The 20965-nt window shown below is 42.1% G+C and overlaps 1 protein-coding gene across 3 annotated transcripts in view; it reads right to left on the bottom strand.

Annotated features, from left to right (window-relative positions):
* Nucleotides 1-20965, bottom strand: part of snx14 (sorting nexin 14) — a 172275-nt gene that overhangs the window by 30922 nt on the left and 120388 nt on the right. For all 3 annotated transcript variants that reach the window (XM_072265914.1, XM_072265915.1, XM_072265916.1), the window contains 5 exons: nt 18200-18311; nt 17830-17870; nt 15446-15565; nt 10356-10479; nt 9033-9197 (listed from right to left, as the gene is read on the bottom strand). In XM_072265914.1, coding sequence (XP_072122015.1) covers nt 9033-9197; nt 10356-10479; nt 15446-15565; nt 17830-17870; nt 18200-18311 — 562 coding nt within the window. The remainder of the gene's footprint in view (nt 1-9032; nt 9198-10355; nt 10480-15445; nt 15566-17829; nt 17871-18199; nt 18312-20965) is intronic.

Here is a 20965-nt window from a genome sequence, read left to right as displayed (position 1 = left end):
GTGCTTGAAAGTAGGTACAAGTGTCCCCCGCTTTTCAAACGTTCGCTTTACGAAACCTCATTGTTATGAAAGGCCTACATTAGATACCTGTTTTCGCTAACAGAAGGTGTTTTCACTGTTACGAAAAAAGCAGCGCGTGCCCCGAGCAGCCACTCCTCCCCCGGATTCAGAACTGCGTTCTCGCCGGCATTGCTTAAATACGTGCCTGTGAGCAGCCGTTAGCAAGATGAATTCTAAGGTATCGGAAAAGCCTAAAAGAGCTTGTAAGGGTGTTACACTTAGTGTAAAACTAGACATAATTAAGCGTTTCGATCATGGTAAACGAAGTAAGGACAAAGTGAGTTTGGCTTGTGGAAGTTGACGAAGATGATGTTGAAGAGGTTTTGGCATCCCATGACCAAGAACTGATAGATGAAGAGCTGATGCAATTGGAAGAGGAAAGGAGAACAACCGAAACTGAATGCAGTAGCGAACAGACCAAAAGTGAAGTTGTCCAGGAACTGAACGTGAAGCAACTGCATGAGATTTTCGCTGCAATTACTGCAGAAAAATACAACTTTAATTTTGAAAGGGTACATCGGTTTAGGGCATATTTGCAAGATGGTTTGAGTGCTTACAAAGAACTGTACGATAGAAAAATGCGCGAGGCCAGAAGTCAAGCATACTATCGTTTTTCAAGCCTTCCACATCAGCCACAGCAGACGACAAACCTCGACCTTCGACGTCGAGGCAGGCAGACATAGAAGAAGGTGACCTGCCTGCCCTGATGGAAACAGACGACACCTCAGTGTCCCACACCCCAACCACCGGGCCACGGACCGATACATTGCCACAAAGAATGCAGCAGTAGCCAGGACGCACCCAACACATCTTTAAGAAAAAAGCCAAAACAAACAAGCAAATTAATTAGGTGCCACCCGGCACGTATTTGTCGGCCCAGATCAGAGGCCATTGCCGATTGCGTCGCCTCTGATCTGGGCCAACATTTAAGTGCTGGGCAGCACCTAATTAATTAGCTTGTTTATTTCAGCTTTTTTCTTAAAGACGTGCTGGGTGCGTCCCGGCTACCGCTATACCCCTGCATTCTTCGCGGATCGGTATCAGTTGGCGGCCTGGAGGTTGGGGACCACTGCACCACCCCAATCTCCGACGACTCAGCCTAACACACCATCATCAGTGTGCTCGGCACTGTCTTCCCAATTCTGGTTAGTGATACTACACTGTACATACATCAATTTTACTTTGTGTATTTTTATGCATTATTTGGTATGATTTGGCAGCTTCATAGCTTAAAGGTTACTGGAGAGTGCTTCTGCCAAGAGTGCTTGTGTGAGATTTTCGCTACGGAGAACAGTGCAGGCAATGATTGTAGAGAAGTATTTCTACTTTATATAGGCTGTGTATTTATCATATCATTCCTGCTTTTACTATATGTTACTGTTATTTTAGGTTTTATGTGTTATTTGGCATGATTTGGTAGGTTATTTTTGGGTCTGCGAATGCTCACAAATTTTTCCCATATAAATAAATGGTAATTGCTTCTTCATTTTACGACATTCCGGCTTACGAACCATTTCATAAGAACACTCTACCTTCGGATGGCGGGGGAAGCCTGTACAGAGGAGATGTCAGGGGTAAGTTTTTTTTTTATGCAGAGGGTAGTGAGTGCCTGGAATGGGCTGTCGGCAACGGTAGTGGAGGCGGATACGATAGGGTCTTTTAAGAGACTCCTGGATAGGTATTTTGGAGCTTAGAAAAATAGAGGGCTATGGGTAACCCTAGGTAATTTCTGAAGTAAGTACATGTTTGGTACAGCATTGTGGGCCAAAGGGTCTGTATTGTGCTGTAGTTTTTCTGTTTCTATCCAACATCTCATGTATAAAAAAAGAACAAATCATGCAAATAACAGAAAAAACTGGTGAAAAAATACACACAGAATATAAAACATCAAACCACAAGAGTCCTTGAAAGAGTCCAAAAATGTTCAGTATAGTGCAGTTCATTTCAATATAACATTGTCCTGTAGCCTTCAATGCCTTGGCAATTGAAGAGCTTTTCCAGATGCCGCTGTGTTGCGAGATGTTTTCACCATCTACTCTGTCCTTCAGATCTCCAAAGTGCATCACCTCACACCTACCAGGCATAAAATCCATTGGCCACCGCTCTACCCAATTTACCAGCTAAGCAGGCAGGTCATCTTGCAGCCTAAGAACACCACCAATTTACTATTCATCTTTCCACATTCATTTCTGAAGGGTTAAATTCACCTTATCCCTCTTTTTGTCTACGTCTTTAGTATCTTTAGTTGGTAAAATCTAAAATTTTACGAGAGGTTTTTCATCCTAACCTCTGGCTGTTCAGAATTAATAATGTAATTTCCTTTCTTTCCTGTCAATTGTGCATATTATTTACATAGATGGAGTTATACCAGATTCACAGGGGAACAGAGGCATATCACAGTGATTTACAACGTTCCCAATGCCCGCCACTTCATTTGACTTTCAACCTATCCACAATCAAATCACGTGACCTCTTGGTTTTCTGAGAAACAGCCACTGAGAAAATGTGATTCTGTAGAGACAAGCTGATTCTAGGAAGGATCAAGGCGGCAAATGTCAACAGGTTGTTTCTTCAGACTGGAGTTCAGTACTACTGGTCAAAGTATCAAGACAAGGGGTCATGTGGGACTAAGAAGGAATTCCTTTATAAGTAGAGCTGTCAGCTTTAAAGTTTTCAACCTCAGAGGGCAATGAATATTTATTCATTGACTATGTTAAGGACTGAGATTTGGTAGGACCATGGAAGTCCAAGGAAGTAAGAAGGTTATAGGAATCAGCAGGTCAGCCCAAGACTGTGGTGATGACATACGGTGATGTTTTGTACGCAGCTCACAAAACTACTCTTCTCCTAAATAGAGTACTTCTGGACTGGGATCACTGCGATCTGCAGGCTGTAATTTCCTTTTGGGAGGCATGCTTTGGAACCGTTTGAACGATCTGCCATTTGTGTGGTCTCCTGAAGGTTTCAGTAAACTGAACTCTCAAGAATGGAGGTACGGCAATCGCTGCAGCGGCTATTGCTGGGTTGGACTTAAGGCTGGACTGTAACGTCGGAGCCCAAAACTGAAAAATGAACCGATGTTTCACTGATTTATGTGCCGAGCCAGATTAAAAGATGAAAGCACTGAAGCCAAGGGCAGAGGAGAAACCCATGTTCAGTTCACTTTTCCATGTTAGTCAAGATCCCCCATCTGAGCTCGTCCCATTCTGCCTCGGGTTGACTCATCTCCCTCTCTCTTCTCGCGCTAGCACTGGGCAAGAGGTGCGGGAGTCTTCGGTCCACACCGCCGCCAGTTTCGGGAGAAGTTGTGCTCTGCAGCTGTTCGGCTCCTAGACTGGCTTCACTCAACTCTGTCCTGAACTGGCTCCATGGTTGTAGACTCACTTTCAGGGATTCTCCACTTCATGTTCTGTGTATTATTTGTTCTTTTATCCCACATTGGGCGCTTGTTGTGTGAGGTTTTTTGTGGATTGTACTGTGTTTCTTTGTTTTGTGGCTGCCTGTAAGAAGACAAATCTCAAGGTTGTATATGGTATACCCACTTTCATAATAAATGCACTTTGAACTCTGAGCCACAATCGTATTGATAGTGAGGCAGGACTGGGAAGCCACGTGGCCTGAGCACGACTAACATAGATAAATTTTTATATCACTAGACTTTCCACCTTAGAAAGACTTTAATGAAATCTGTATCCAGTGGTCTGCTTTCATTTTTACTATTTAGTTTTCCCAAGCAGAATGTAACTGCCTCCTGGTGAATCCTCAACCAGTTACTGCCACAATTAATGAGCGAAGAATAGAAATATGATCAGTATCTAGGAATAAATTTATTTTTGGTTGAGGACTTATTTCTCAAAGTGGTGCTCCCCCGAAAGATTAAACTAATGTTGACCTGCTCTACAATCATTTCTGTAAATGACAAATTTGGAAGTATGCTAGAATTCAGAATCCACCGCATTGTACTGTTGTTTTCAGGAGGGTGGGGCAAACCAAACGCAGGGCAGTTGGCTTAATTTCAATGGTGAGAACATTACAGTAATCCATTCTAAGAATAGTTCAAGTAGTTCAAGCTGTCATTTGGAAAGGCGGGGAAAGTCAGTATGGATTTAGTAATTTATGCTTAGCTAATGTGACTGTACTTGCTTGAAGAGCATCAAAACCTTGCTAAAAAAAAATCAAGCACACTGTGGGGTGGCGCAGTAGCGCAGCGTTAGCGCAACGCTTTTCAATTCCCACTGCTACCTGTCAGGAGTCTGTACGTTCTCCCCCTGACCACATGGGTTTCCTCCCACAGTCCAAAGACGTACCGGCTGGTAAGTTAATCGGTCATTGTAAATTGTCCTGTGATTAGGCTAGGATTAAACAGGGGGTTTTGCTGAGTGGGGTGGTTTGAAGGGCCAGTGGGGGGGGGGGGGGTGCAGAATAGATGGATAGATAAATAAAAGTAAAAGCACATACAGTAGAGTGATTTAAGTACGGAATAGAGAAAAATGTTCGCAGATGTTTGCAGCATATTGGTGCATGGTTGACAAAGAGAAGACTTTAGACTACAGAATCATATGCTCTGTAATCATTTCTAGAAAACTGTAAAATAAAGCTTATTCCAAGATACTTAGGAAGCTCAAAGCTCTCTGGTGAATAAGTACATTCCATTCACACACTATACCCTAGGGTTCAGAAAAAGGTAGCTGAAGAGACTGTAAAGGCATTAGAGTTAGGAACAGTCCTGATGGCTGGCTAATTGCAAATATCACCCCACCCTTTAAGGGAGGGAGGCAAAAGACAGGAAATTATAGGCTGATCACCCTGACTTCTGAGATCGGTAAAATTTTAGAGTCCATTGTTAAGGATGAAGTTTCGGGGTACTTGGAAGCAAACAATCTGCTGAACTCAGCATGGTTTTCTTAAGAGGAAGTCTTGCCTGATAAATCTGTTGGAATGTTTTGAGGAAATAACTAGCAGGATGGAGAAAGGAGGGTATGTGGCTTTTGTTTACTTGGATTTTCAGAAGGCCTTTGACAGGGTGCTGCACATGAGGCTGCTAAACAAAGTAAAAGCCCATGGTATTACAAAAAAGATTACATGAATATACGATTGGCTGACTGGCAGAAAGCAAAGAATTGGAGTAAAAGAGACCTTTCCTCATTGGCTGCCAGTGACTAATGGTGCAAACACAAGGAATTCTGCAGATGCTGGAAATTCAAGCAACACAAATCAAAGTTGCTGGTGAACGCAGCAGGACAAGCAGCATCTCTAGGAAGAGGTACAGTCGACGTTTCGGGCCGAGACCCTTCGTCAGGACTAACTGAAGGAAGAGCTAGTAAGAGATTTGAAAGTGGGAGGGGGAGATCCAAAATGATAGGAGAAGACAGGAGGGGGAGGGATGGAGCCAAGAGCTAGACAGGTGATTGGCAAAAGGGATATGAGAGGATCATGAGACAGGAGGCCCAGGGAGAAGGAAAAGGGTGGGGGGGGAGAACTCAGAGGATGGGCAAGGGGTATAGTCAGAGGGACAGAGGGAGAGAGAGAGAGAGAGAGAGAAAGAATGTGTGTAGATAAATAAATAACGGATGGGGTACGAGGGGGAGGTGGGGCATTAGCGGAAGTTAGAGAAGTCAATGTTCATGCCATCAGGTTGGAGGCTACCCATACGGAATATAAGGTGTTGTTCCTCCAACCTGAGTGTGGCTTCATCTTTACAGTAGAGGATGGTGTTCTGGAAGGGTCAGTGCTGTATCTGCTGTCTTCCATGTCATATATTAATGATCTGGATGATAGAATCAACGGCTTTGTGGTCAGTTTGCGGACGATACAAAGTCAGATGGAAGGGGAGGTAGTGTTGAGAAAGCAGGGAGTCTGCAGAAGGATTTGGATAGGTTAGGAGAATGGGCAAAGTAGTAGCAGATGGCATACAGCATTGGGAAGTGTATGGTCATGCACTGTGGTAAAAGGAGTAAAGGTTTAAACTATTTTCTAAATGGGGAGAGAATTCAGAAATCAAAGATGCAGAGGAGTCTTAGTCAGGATTCCCTAAAGGTTAACTTGCAGGTTGAGTCGGTGGTAAGGAAGGCACTTGCAAGGCTAACATTCATTTTGAGAGACTAGAATATAGAAGTGAGGATATAATGCTGAGGCTTTATAAGGCATTGTTCAGACCACATTTGGAGCAGCTTTGGGCCCTATATCAAAGGAAGGATGTGCTGGCGTTAGAGAAGGTCCTGAGGATGAAAGGGTTAACTCTGAGCCCGTACTCGTTAAAGTTTAGAAGGTTGAGGAAGGATCTCATTGACACCCACTCAATACTGAAATGTTTGGATTGAGTGGATATTTCCTACAGTGGGAGAGTTTAGGACTAGACAGCACAGCCTCAGAACAAAAGGAAGTCCTTTTAAAACAGAAGGTGGTGAATCTGTGAAACTCAGTGCCACAGACAGCTGTGGAAGCCAAGTCATTGGGTATACTTAAAGCAGAAATTACAGGTTCCTGCTCAGAAAGGGTATCAAAGGTTCTCTGAACAAGGAGGTGAGAGGGAATAATAAATCAGTCATGACCGAAAGGCGCGGCGCACTCGATGAGCTGGATGGCCTAATTCTGCTCCTGTGTCTTAATGCAAGGAAGTGCATTTAAGGAAGTAAAACAAGGCAAGAGAACATACAATAAATAGAAACATTAACTGTTGTGGAGGAACAAATGTTGTGGCCACACATCTTTAAAGGTAAAAGTCAGATCAATAAGAAAAAAATTGCTCGGCATTTAAAACCAAGTCATATTTTAAAATCAGTTTAATGCTCTTGCTTTTTTTCTGTGGTTTATACTACCTCATCAACATACTCAATACTTTTAACTGTCACATAAAGAAAATGACCAGTGCAGAATTCCTATGCATAAGAAATATTGCGAAGGTACATCCGTTTTGATCATGTAATGAAGCTGAAAAACTATTTTACGCCTTTATATCGAGTAGACTGGATTACTGCAATGCACTTTTTACTGGCTTTATGAAGCAATCTATCGACAAACCTCAGCTCATTCAGAACGCCACTGCGAGACTTTTAACTAAAACAAAGGTGAGGGAGCATATAACTCCCATCCTAGCTACTCTGCATTAGCTTCCTGTAGCTTTACGAATTGATTTTAAAGTTCTCTTAATTCTTTGTTTTTAAATTTTCAATTGCCTGGGACCGGAGTACTATACATCACAGAATCGCTTTCATTTTATAATCCTGCTCATGCTCTTGGGTCTCTTAATTTAAAGCAATTTTCTCAAAAGATATTTGACAGGTCAGCTTTTTTTGAACTATGTTCTAAACCGTGGAATTCAATACCTAAACCTATAAGGGATGCTGACTCTGTTGACACTTCTCAAAACCCAGTTGAAACCTACTTAACTTGCTTTTAACTAACACCTTTCTGTCTTTTATTTTCAGGTTTGTACTTTATCTCATTATAAAGCACTTTGAACTACATTGCCTATATGAGAAGTGCTCAAGTTATTATGGTTACTATTATTAAAAACTCAAGTGTGTATGAAGTCAGTCTGTGAGCAACTGAAAGAAAAGGGCTGAAGGCAAATTCTGAATGGATGATGAGCAAAGTGCTGGCAGTAGAAAGAACAAAAAACACTGAGTTACATGAAACCATTGACTGCCTGAAGTACCTGACCGTTTTAACATGGGAAATTCAGCAATGGGCACTCAGCAAATTTTCACAAAGAGCAAACAGACAAAGATGCCAGATATCAAAAATACATTTTGCTGATACTGATCCAAAGAGAAATGGAGCATCAAAAAGGTGGGCAGATGCCCTCTGTTCTTTAATGAGCAATGCATGGGATCATTACATCACCCTCAACTGTGCAGCATCCCCGAGGACTGCAAGCCGAATCTAATGGTCTTGAACCCACAGACAAATACGTTATTACTAAGCACTTTGGGTGTGGTGGAAGGGCGGGGGGGGGTCACGCTCTTGGAGGGAGTGCAAGAGGGCTGAAGCGGAGTAATCCAGAGGAACTTGTGGACACACAGGGCACAAGGAACAAGCTACCTCCCCCACTAGTGATCTTAGTGACACAATGGTGCCAAGATAACAACCTCTCCCTCAATGTCCAACAAAAGAGCTGATGGTGGATTACAGGAGGAACGGAGACAAGCTCCCCCCGATCAACATCAACGGGACTGCAGTTGAAAGGATGAGTAGTTTCAAGTCTGTCAATATACACATTACCTAAGATCTCACCTGGACTGTACACACCGGCTGTGTGGCAAAAAAAGCCACAACAGCGTCTCTTCCACCTTAGGCGACTGAAGGAGTTCGGCCTGAGCCTCCAAATCATCAAGACCTTCTACAGGGGCACTATTGAGAGAATACTGACTGGCTGTATCACTGCCTGGTACAGGAACTACACCAACCTTGATCGCTGGGCACTGCAGAGAGTGGTATGGACAGCCCAGCACATCTCTAGATGTGAACATCCCTTCACTGAGGACACTTATAGCAGCAGGTATGTAAAGAAGGCCTGGAAGATCATCGGGGACTCCAGTCACCCCAACCATAAACTGTTTCAGCTGCTTCCGTCTGGTGAACAGTACCGCAGCATTAAAGCCAGGACCAACAGGCTACGGGACAGCTTCTTTCTACAAGCTATTAGACTTATAAATTCACATGTCTGAATATTGCAACAGAGCCATAACACAAAGACTTTTACCCCCTGACGTTGTGTGACAGATGTATGATTTAAATTTTGCTAAATTCAAATCCCTTATTCTCCCTTTCGAATAAGCAGCATCTCCCCTCCTCCTCTTCTTATCCACGTCTCTCTACGTGCATGTGTGGTCTCTTCATTTCCTGCTTCCCTTTCATGTATCAATGCCAAAGCAGATGATGGGTTGAAAGAGGCACAGTCAGAGGCTGAAGGCAGTCAGCAATGGGAATCTCTGATGTGGCCTCTGCCCTCATTAAGTTCTGCTACTCACCCCGCAGCAGAGTTATAAGGGAGACCACTCGATGCTCCTGGAGCAACTGGTCCAGCTTTCGCTGAAGGTAATTGTTTGCATATGCCTCCAGTGTGTTCTTCAACAGGATGCGTCCACCCATTAGGAAATGATGCAGCCAGTCTGGGATGTGAAAAACAACACGGGCTGCAATTCAAAACAAGTTCCAACTGTTAGCATATTAAACTTAGTTGTCATCTGTAGCATACTTGGATTGTTCACTTGGGTTGCCCCCCTCTAGTGAAAGCAGTGGTATTCAGGGGGATCAGATAATCTGCTGGACACATAGCTAGTGTTCCCTCACTCACATTTCCCAATGGGGAGATCAGCAACCATTGGTACAAATCAGAGGACATCTATAGTGGGCTCCACATACAGTCTGAATAAAGATTTCCAAATACAAAACTGAACACAAGACCCTCCCAATGTCACTCCAACCAAAACATGTATGATATTATAAACATTATGTCGTGGTTACTACTGCTTCTTCCAGGGAATCCCTCAAGACCAAGTATGATTAACTTCCAATTTAGGTTTGTGGGTTCTGAGGCTGGTGTGGGACACTGACTCTTCCCGAGAGAGGGCAGGATGCCTAACAGAATCTTCCCACCACCATCCTCTGCATCCTATCGCCAATAAACCAGCTCACATTGGAATTAAACTTTTGGATTAACTGACAATGCAGGGCCTTGTCAAATGTCCATATAGACAACATCTACTGCTCTACCTTCATTAATCTCCTTAGTTGTCTCTTCAAGGACCTCAAGTTAGTGAAACAGGCTAAGCACCTCACAAAGCCACTCTGACTCCCCCTAATCAGTCCCTGCCTTTACAAATGAACACCAATCCTTAACTACAACGTTTTTACGGCAGACTTGTGGACAAAGTTTATTTTAATATTGCGCTTATACACCATTTTTTAAAAAAAATATATACTTGAGAACTTTCTTTATTGCACTAGTTTGCATGTTTTTTTTTATGATCTGCTTTTCTCCAATAACACCCAAGGGTGAATGGGTCAAAAATAACAAAGCGACTTTGGGGAGAGAGGTAAATCCAGAGTAATTATTCCCTTTGATAGGTTAATCCAGAAAGAGTAGACACACTTTCAGAATTAAAGCTATTCCCATGAGAGTAGGAAGCATATTTTTATAATGGAAAGCTTTGAGAGGTTCTGGATGTAACAAACAACTTTTCAGGACTAAGTTTACAAAATCTCCATGATCATATTAAAGGATCAGAATTACAAAGGGCTCAGGCGTTACACAAATAGACTTGCTGACTTGAACTATTTAGCTCACTTACCCACATACATCATGTAATCATAAATGCCATCCAATGTTGTCATTTCCATGAAGTAGTTCTGATTGTACTTCTTCTCTATGCTTTCAGAGCGATTAGCGTTATTTTTATACAAGTCAGTAAAAAGCTGAAAGACAGGAATCCATTAAAAATACCAGCTGATGTTTCCTTCCACAGCATGGTGCTTTGTATTAATTGACACACGTGGTGCCATTTACTTTACAAACGCTTGGTCCTAAATACAATGGAAACAGGTCACAGATATACAGTAAATCATAAACCTGAGAAAGTCTGCAGATACTAGAAATCCAGACTAACACAGACAAACTGCTGAAGGAACTCAGCAGGTCAGGCAGCATCGATTGAAATTAATAAGCAGTTGACATTTCGGGCCAAGACCCTTCTTCAGGGCTGAGAAGAAAGGAGGAAGGTGCCAGAACAAAACTGTGAGGGGAGGGACAGGAGGCTAGCTGGAAGGTGATATGTGAAGCCGGATGTACAGTACTTCTTATGATTCCCTCAGTAAGGCAGCAAATAAAACAGAACATTTGAAACCTGGTTATTGAAAACTGCACTACAACGAATCGCCAACCCACTGCCCCATGATGCTTAAACAGCATCATGAAGCAAAAACAAAAGCAGAATTATTTTTGAAGTGAGATGCGATAAGTCATCTTGCACCATTCAATGGACACTTGCAGACATGAGTGACCACGACAGATTTCATCATTACACATTCCATGTTCTATTAAGAGCACTGCCGGGAGATTGGGCCACAATGGATTAGCCATCTATTCACTGGAGCTCTTAGCCTTCCACGTTGGCATTGACCCTTCCTCCTACTGCCAATCTTCAGCCACCATCCTGACCAAAGGTTCCCATCTGATATCACTGGAACTGCCAGAGTCCCCGGTCATTGTCTCTCATACTTCCCTCATGCCAGTTCCCGATCGCCAACTGTCCAATATGTCCCTCTAGCCACACCTGAAAACCCCGATATGTCAATGGTAGACAGAAATAATCCCAGCTCGGAAAATAAAGCAGCAAACAGCAGAAAGCATTGATGGGAGTCTTTGAAAAATGCCGAACTGCAGGGTGACCTTGGGCAGAGCATAAATCAGGAAATTGTAACAGAGATAATCAAAATCACAGGGCTTTTAATCTCCGTACAGACCAGGCAAATCAACTCAATGGCAATATTGTGCAGGACAATTTCATGGAGTACATATGAGGCATTTCCTAGGTCAATATGCTGATGAACTACCAGGTAACAAGCTATTTTAGAATGAGTATTATGCAAAAAGAAAGGGTTAAATAATTAGTATTTTTGTAGTTAAAACAGCTTGAGGGAAGAGTAATAACTAAATGATTAATGTTAACTTAAGAGTGAAAAAGATTGAAAACTGAGATCTTAAATCTAAACAATTCAGCAGTCTATTGGAAGCTATACTAAAAGGTATGACAACAATGGATTAGTGTAATGTGTCTGCATTTAAAGCACAAAAAACTAATAGGAAAAAACACCAAACAAGAGAAACTAAAGATAGGATTTGATTAAAGATTAAAACTAACTGCTAATAATATTGCCAAAAATTGTGGGTAGGCTGAGGATTAGGAACATTTCAGAACTCAGCAATGGATGACCAAGACATTCAAAATGAAAGGGAATGCAGAATATGATAATAATTGAGCAAGAAGACTAAAGCAGACATAATGGCTATGTTAAAAATGAAAAGATGAACAGAAATTAAAGTGGGTCCCTTACAGAATGGGTCAGGAGGATTTATAATGGTCCATAATGGTAAATGCAGAGAAATTTACTGTATCACGGATAAAAGCAGGTACAGAGGAGATGTCAGGGGTAAGTCTTTTTACGCAGAGAGTGGTGAGTGCGTGGAATGGGCTGCCGGTGGCAGCGGTGGAGGCGGAAAAGATAGGATCTTTTAAGAGACTCCTGGATGGATACATGGAGCTTAGAAAAATAGAGAGCTATGGGTAAGCCTAGGTAGTTCTTAGGTGAGGACATGTTTGGCACAGCTTTGTGGGCCAAAGGGCCTGTATTGTGCTGTAGGTTTTCTATGTTTCTAAAATATAAATAAAGCAACAAGTTAAAAATGGAATTGTGTATTATTAGTATGAATGGGTGCCTGGTAGCTGATGTGGACTCTGTGGCAAGGGGCTTGATTCTGAGGCACTAAGAGATACCAAAGAGAGAACTAGCACCCCAGAAATCAGTACGAGCTAGTAATAGAGAAATCAATAGGAGAGAAAGCCAGTAAAATCCCAGCCGCCAATGATCTACACAGCAAGGTTAACTATGCATGGGTTATCATTGTCCAAAATACCATAGCATAGAATGAATAAAATAGAGCGGCTTGGTTGCTGTGTGTAGATCATTATACAGTAGGTTAGGTCTACTACTTCCTAAAAGAGAAAACAAACAACCAAGAAGTGTAGATCAGTTAGCTTGACATCAGTAGTTGGGAAATTGCTGGAATCTATTATTAAAGAAGTGCTAATACTGCACTTAGAAAGATTAGATTCAACTTTATTATCATAGGTGAAAAGGGAGTACAGAAGAGGGCTCAGCATAATAACAAATAATAGGATTCGACTGAGCTCAGCACTGAATCATGAAAATGAAATCACATTTAACAAACCAGGTACAGGTTTTTGAAGTTGTAGGTAAATGAGTAGATGTAGTGCATATGGACTTTCAGAGTCCCTTTGATTAAAGTATAAGGTAGTTTTAATTGGGGATGATACTCGTGCATGGAAAGAGGACGAGTAGGCATGAACAATTTACTTTGAGAAATTAGGACATTCAAACTGGTACGGTAACACGGATTGATGTCAGAGTCCCAGCTGCTAAGAATCTATATCACTGATTTAAAAGAAATGTTCCCCTCCAAGCTGGGTGGCAGTAGGGCAGAGATGCCTTGGGTGGCTAGAGGAAGGCCAGGTGTCTGACTGAAGGCAGAACCGACGTGGAGAAGAAGTGTGAGACCTCACCACTTGGTAGGAAATAAAATTAAAAAAAACATGTTTTTCTATATACAGTAAGAGACCAAAAAGCTGCATTGATCAAAGGGACTTGTGCGTCCTTGTACACCACTCAATGTGTGCAAGGACAGAAAGTAAATGGAGGCAAATGGTCTTTTGCTCTTCATTGCAAGATGATTTGAAATTACGTGGAAAGGCATGAGACTGTTATATGGAGCCCAGGTGAGACTGTATGCAGAAGAGTTTGTCTGTTCCTCCTACCTGTGACAGAGAGAGTGCAGTAAAGGTTCACCAGATGGATTGCTGAGATGAAGAACTTATCCCTCAAGGAGAGAATGCGGCAAGGTGGCACCAACGACTATTGGCAACATTCTGCAGACAGTTCACAAACAACCTCTTTTCCTCCTCCTTCTTTTAAATATACTTCTACCACTAATCTGTGTGCGATTGGAGCCTGTAATTTACATTTTGATAATGTGTTTTTGGGCCAACTGAGTGATCTGCAGCTTCTGCTGTCTCCAAGGGAATTCTGTGTGGTTGAGAATGAAGTATGCCACCTACTGTTGGAGTGTGAACCCATGATCAGCTTCATTACTCACAGATCTTACTGATCAAAGCATCAAGCAAGATGGAAATAACGAGGATGAGAGTGAAAGGCGAGCAGATGTTCAGTGTCATCTGCCTTCATTTGATTGGTGTCTTTCTCCCCTTCCCTCTCAGTTGCTGCTGCCGGAAGAAGGTGCAGGAGTCTTGGGCAAGGTTTATGGATTGGACTTGTTCTTAGAGGACTTTGCAGTTCATGTTATATGTGCTCCTGGTTACTCCTTTTTTGCTGCTATTTTTCGCGATTTTGATCAGGGCACTTCAGTCAACAAATGACACAGCGCTAAATTGAACTGAGCTACACTGAACATTCCTAGACCGTTTCAAGGACTCTGCAGTTTGATGTTTAATATTTTGTGTGCTATTCATTCGTCTTTGCCGTTTGTGTAATTTGTTCTTTTTTTGAGCATTGAGTGTTTTCTTTGAACGAGTTCCATGGTGTTTCTTTGTTTCATAGCTGAAGACGAATCTCAGGGTTGTATACTGCATACATACATTGATAATAAATGTACTTGAAATCTTTAAGAATGGGCCCATAGGGTTGATGAGTTTAGGAAAACACGAAGTGACCTCTTTGACACATACAAGGTATTTATGAGACTGACAGGGATGATATTTTCTCTGACTGGGATGTCTCGAACCATAGACACGTCAACACTGGCCATTCAGGACTATGAATCTCTGGAACATGGAGGCTCATTTACTTTACATATTCAAGACAGGAGCTTAAAGATACTTCGACAATCAGAGAAGCAAGGGATATGCGTTTAGGGTAGGAAAGAAGCACAGAAGTAAAAGATCAGCCATGATGCTATCAACTGCCAGAGCAGGTATAAGGAACTTAATATCCTCCTCCTTATGACATTCCAATATGCGACAGGCAATCCTCCAGTTCTGCTTCACCTAACATGTCTGTGTGTGTGCATGTGAGAGCTTGCACCTGTGTGTGCGCATGTGACAGCACGTGTTTGTGAGCATGTCTGTGTGTGCAACTCACTCCCACTACGCCAATACTCAGTCTCAGTCAAACATGAAGCATTTTCATTTCTGAAAATATGGAGTAGCTTGACACCAGCATGCACATCCTAAACTTGCACACACTTCCTTGTAGTACAAACACAACAATATATCCAGAAAATTTACATATTTTCTTTAAATATTGATCCGTTAAAAATTGGCCGGTTTTAATATGAGCTTTCAAAACATCACGTACTCCTCCAAGATCAGTAAACCAGTTTTCCCAGCTGTATTAGGTTAATAATACTGTAATTCTGGTGTAAATACAAGGATTAAGCCACAATAAAATCACCCTCTTTCCCTCCAACCTATCATTTTCATGAAGAGAATAGGAAAGAAATAAACCTACAATTCCAGATTACTTCAAGGTGCCCCTGTGAGAACTATTATGAAAAGAAGCAAGCACTGCAGAGTATCATGGGCTGATTGCCTCTACAAACTCCTATTAGATACAGTGCCTCTTGACTCACCTTTTTATTGTTCTCTGAGGTTGGGCTGAGAATGGTGAGCTCTGGCCTGCTTGGTTTGGGCTTGGGAGCCTCACAGGAGTTGATGAATGCTGTGAGAAATGATTCCAGGTGTTGACCTTTCTATACAAGAGCAACAAGTGAACAATGCATACGTTATACAGTGATTACAATGTGGAGAGACAGTTAATGAGGACTGCAGTATGGCTGTAAAACACAAACTGGAATTTAATGAGGTCAATGCAAGACTTCAATAAATTCCAACACTTGCAAATCTGGGTAAAAACCACTTTTTTATACCTCTGTGATTCCAAGGAGGAGTAAGGCTCTCCTTCTCTCCACTACCCTGCAGGTCACCCTTGCGCAAGGTATAACTCCTACTTAGCCCCACTCCCCCTACCGGATCAGGGTCATGTGAAGCCATGGGAACAGGTGGTGGATGGTCGTATGAGCAGCTGGTGTATATCATAAGCCCCGGTTATGTGACCTCTGATGCCAGGCAGACAATCTCTGCAGAGTATTGATAGTGACCAGGTCACCCTTCTTGTGAAGACTCCGCTCAAAAGGCAGCAATGGCAAACCACTTCTGTAGTAATGCTGTCGTAAGACCACGATTGCCTACGTCATACGACACGGCACAAAATGAAGATGGTGATGATGTGATTCCAAGCAGATACCGTCTGCCCCACACCAAGGCAGCAGGATAAGTTCCTGTCTCCAGCAAGAGACACTGGGAGCCAGCATCTCAGCATGGCTGCACTTGTTGATAAAACTGATTCCATTCCTCTGGGATACGGAGGAGAAATCTTAGATAGCCCTGACCCTGATCTCTGCCACTGGCTCCAATGCAAATAAACTGTGCCCCAAAGAGGAATTCCTTATACCTACCCAACAGCTACAATAACCTGGCAATGGATTCATAAAAACATTTACCCACTCTCCAGAGTGTATTCCTAAGTTCCTCCTGACTAACTTCACCACACTTCATTCAGTCCTGAAGAAGGGTATTGGCCTGAAACAATGTCTGTTCCAAATTGTGCCAATACCCTCCTTTTTTTTGGTCACCAGGGAAACCATGACCTGGTGATTAAAAATTCTCATCTCGTTTTCAAATCCCCCTTGGCCATGACAATCCCCACCCTTCATCTCTTTCAGTTGCCTTGCACTCCCCTAGTGCTGACATCTTACTCATCTGAAGATGTGATTACTCTGACTTCATGACCCAAATCCTTTTGTACGTTCCCTCTTGTTCTTACTTTCTCTTATCATCTGACATTTACCACATTTACTACCTATTAAAGATGTGATACAACATCCGCTGTTAAACCCAACTGCAAATGCAGTATTTAGACCAAATCTTCCTGACACGTCTTTGTATCGACAGTAACTGAAACACTTTGCTGGTCACTGAAATTTGATGACTAATTGCATGATCTTATTTGGCAATCTGCTGACGAGCTGCGATTCTCTACATCAGTTTGAATCAGCCTCAACAAACCCATTCAGATCAGATTCCCCAACCATTTCTGCAGACATCAGCTTTAAAAAGAAAACACAACAAATAAGCTGAGCCAACAGGGCTCTGTATCAAGTTCACTGATTCAAGCGGTGACAACCTTGAAAGCTGGAGGACAGAATCAGCAAAGCAATGAATGAGCAACAGACCAGATAAAAGCACAGTTGAGACAAAAACAAAAGATTTCCGAAATAATTAATAATGTAGAGATGGACAAGGGTCAACATTTCAATTAAGACTCTATCGAAAGTCAGATTCCAGAAATCCCAGCTCACTTGGGCACCAGGCACAACGCTATTGCAGCTCGGGACATTCCGAGTTTGGGGTTAAGTTCCAGGGCCATCCGTAAGATAGAGTAGACAAGGAGCATCTTTTTCCCAGGGAAGAGATGTCTATTACCAGAGCGTGTGCATTGAAGGTGACTGCGGGTAGGTTCAAAGGGAATGTGCTGCCTGGTATGGGTGTAGAGGCAAATGCATCGGAGGTTTTTAAGAGATGTTTAGATAATGAGGAAGACTGAGGGATTTGGACATTGTGCAGGTAGGAGGGATTAGTTTTGGGGTGGGGGTGGGGGGTTCATTTACTGTTTAGCTGGCTTGGCTGGTTCTTTTGAAGGAAATATGATAAAGTAATCTGTTGCTCCAGGCCACACACAATACTGTAATCAAATGTGTGCTCCAATCAGATTCAGCGGGTGAAACGGGGTGAATTATGAGATGGAAAAAATAACTCCCTGGGTCAATGGGGAAAATTCCTTTCAGATTTTCACAAGCAGCCCATCATAGGGGAAGGCCTGGGAACAGTTGTTTGATCAACCTCAGCTGATGAAGATATTTGTGCAAGAAGTCTATGAAAGATGTTTGTAACTTACTTCCTTTATCAGCTTTCCAGGGACAGACTTGATAATCTTCCCTAGAAACAGAGACAATATTACATTTCATGGGTACTTTTCACTTCACGAATAACAGACGCTCTGTTCAGGACTCATTCCCACTTCATCATAATCTCATTTGTAATTAAAATTAGGTACTTTCTGAAGAATATGAGAATGGCAAGGGCTGTCCAAAGATTCCTTGTGCGGTCATGACTCCTGCAACCCCTAAAATGAGGATAAATGAAATCCCACATCTTCAGGCCATATTCCAGTTTGCTAAGCTTACCACTGCTCAAGCTTCACACATCACTGTTGTTCACATACTGGCCTATGACCTTCACACCTGCTGAAATGCTCAACATCTTACCCAGGTTTACATCCGGCAGGATTTTCTCCAGAAACTGTGATTCGCAACCATCAGGAGAGAGAAAATCTGCGAGAAGTTGGCTATTGCTTAATTCTGGGTGTTTCAGCAAATTCTAGGGATATTCAACAGAAAAAAAAATGAACTTCATAGATTTCATTCAGCACTCCAATTTTTCAGACTAAATTTTCATACTTTATTAATAATCTACACAATGGATCAATAGGCCAAAAAAGAACTACCAATGCGAGAAATCTGAAACAAAACACAAGTATACAAGACAGCACATCCAAATATAGAAAAGCAAGCCATATCAACTCAGTTTTTCTTCCCTGGGTGTTGCCCGAGCAGCAAGGTACCTCCAACATTTCTGATTTCTCACATCAGCAGCTTTTATTTTCCAGATCAGTCAGTGAATACAACACTTACCAGATGTTCCTGTAACTAGATCGTTCAATTCCAATCACTTCTGTGCCTTCTACTCCAATAAAATCATTTTCAGTGCGATGAACCCACTTGGAAAATGGATGGAGTCTGCTATGGACATTAAAAAGTTTGGAAGGAAATCCAGAAATGCCAGGAATCTCTCTCCTCATCCTCATTCTCCTTAAGTGACACACTCTGATATGATCCGAGCTCATCATGATGTACATTCACTACACTCAAGAGTCAAACCTACAACTCTGATCTTTCCTTTATGTGACAACTCATTCCTGCAGAGTCAAAGTTGGAATCAAATACTGTACGATAAACGATCACAGTGAGCAAATGACCCATAAAGCTTGGTAAACCTCGGCAACTATGATTTTCATAAAGTCACAGAACACTACAGCACAGAACAGACCCTTTAGTCCATCTAGTCTGTTTTGAACCATTAATTTACCTAGTCCAATCAACCTACACCCAGACCATAGCCCTCCATACTCCTCTCATTCATGTACCGATCAAAATTTTTAAAAAAATGTTGAAATCAAGTTCGTATCCACTACTTGCGCTGGCAGCTCAAGCCACACTCACCACCCTTTGAGTGAATAAGTTCCCTTTAAATATTTCACCTTTCACCCTTAACCCATGACCTCTAGTCTCACCCAACCTCAGTGGAAAAAGCCTGCTTGCACTTACCCTATCTATACCCCTCAATTTTGCATATCTTCATCAAATCTCCCCTCAATCTTCTATGTTCTAGGGAATTAAGTCCAAACTTGTTCAACTCTTCCCTACAACTCAGGTCCTCAAGTCCCAGCAACATCCTTGTAAAATTTTCTCTGCACTCTTTCAATTTTATTTACATCTTTTCCATGGGTAAGTGACCAAAACTGCACTCAATACTCCAAATCAGGTCTCACAGTCTTATACAACTTGAACATAACATCCCTTCTCCTGTACTTAATAGTTTGATTTATGAAGGCCACTGTGCCAAGAGCTTTCTTTACGACCCTGTCAATCTGTGATGCCACTCTCAATGAACTAGGGATCTATATTCCCAGATTCCTCAATTCTAGCAACACACATCAAAGTTGCTGGTGAACGCAGCAGGCCAGGCAGCATCTCTAGGAAGAGGTACAGTCGACGTTTCAGGCCGAGACCCTTCGTCAGTTCCTGTTGTTTGTTTCCTCAATTCTACCTCACTCTGCAGTATCCTACCACTCACTGTTTAAGACCTACCCTGTAGGTCCTCCCGAAGTGCCACACCTCACACTTGTCTACATTAAATTCCATCTGCCATTTTTCAGCTTATTTTTCCAGCAAGCGACTGCCCCACTTGTTTTCTTTTACACTCTCTCTCCCTCTATGCAATCCGATGTGCCCTCAGGACTGTGGCATGTAAAAATTTTGAAATGTTGGAAGTAAAGGAGGTTAAAAATAAGAGTCTTTGATCACAAGAGGGGTCTAAAGCCAGGCAGCTCTGGATCTGGAGGTGAGGACTGATGCACAGGCAATTTCAGGTTTGTGACTCTACATAACATCACAGCCGAAACAGGTGGAGGATGCATAGCCCCAAGATGCCGTGCAAAGGGCACATGATTCCACTAATCAAAAGTAGGTATGGTGCATGCAGTCATCTGAGCAGTTTTTAATATAAAGTGTACTCAGATTCACTCTGTGTTTCTCTCTGTATATGCTGCATGCCTGCTGGGTGCTCTGTGCTTTGAATTTCAGATTTCCAGCATCTGTAATTTTTCAGTGTCCATTTACTCAGGTTCACAAGGACAGACCTGACTGTCAATTTTAGATGACATTTCCATGTTACACTTCTAAGAAGCATTTTCAATTCAGTTTATCAAAACCAAACTTGGACCAAGAAACAAAATACTGTATAATCAACACATTCTGTGTACATCATGACTGATAAATACCAGCTTTTAGCTGAATGACACCAGGAATAAAGGACAAATGATGAGGCTGAGCTCCATAGATTGTGATTGTGGATGATGAAGACCAGGTTTAATTGATGTTAAGAGAAAAACTAATTGCATTAGGGCCCACAACATGGGATTGTAATCTCAAATTTAGAGCTGGGTAGTTTGAGGTGGTGTTAAGCACCATTTCTCCATGTAACTTCCTCATGCGATCCAGTAATTTCTCCTCCGGAAAGACTACGTTTAGATGTTAAATTGGAGACAAGGGTTAAGGGCTCCAGACCAAGCCAGATAGAGTAATTCTGTTTTAATGTGCAAGACACAACATCAAGTTTTTTATAAAACTGAAAGGTATTAGATCAAAGTTTAAAGTAAAATTTATTATCACAGTACATACATCTCACCAGGT

This window comes from Mobula birostris, chromosome 8, assembly GCF_030028105.1.
Source record: "Mobula birostris isolate sMobBir1 chromosome 8, sMobBir1.hap1, whole genome shotgun sequence".
Classification (NCBI taxonomy): domain Eukaryota; kingdom Metazoa; phylum Chordata; class Chondrichthyes; order Myliobatiformes; family Myliobatidae; genus Mobula; species Mobula birostris.
This window is presented reverse-complemented; position numbering and strand designations above follow the sequence as displayed.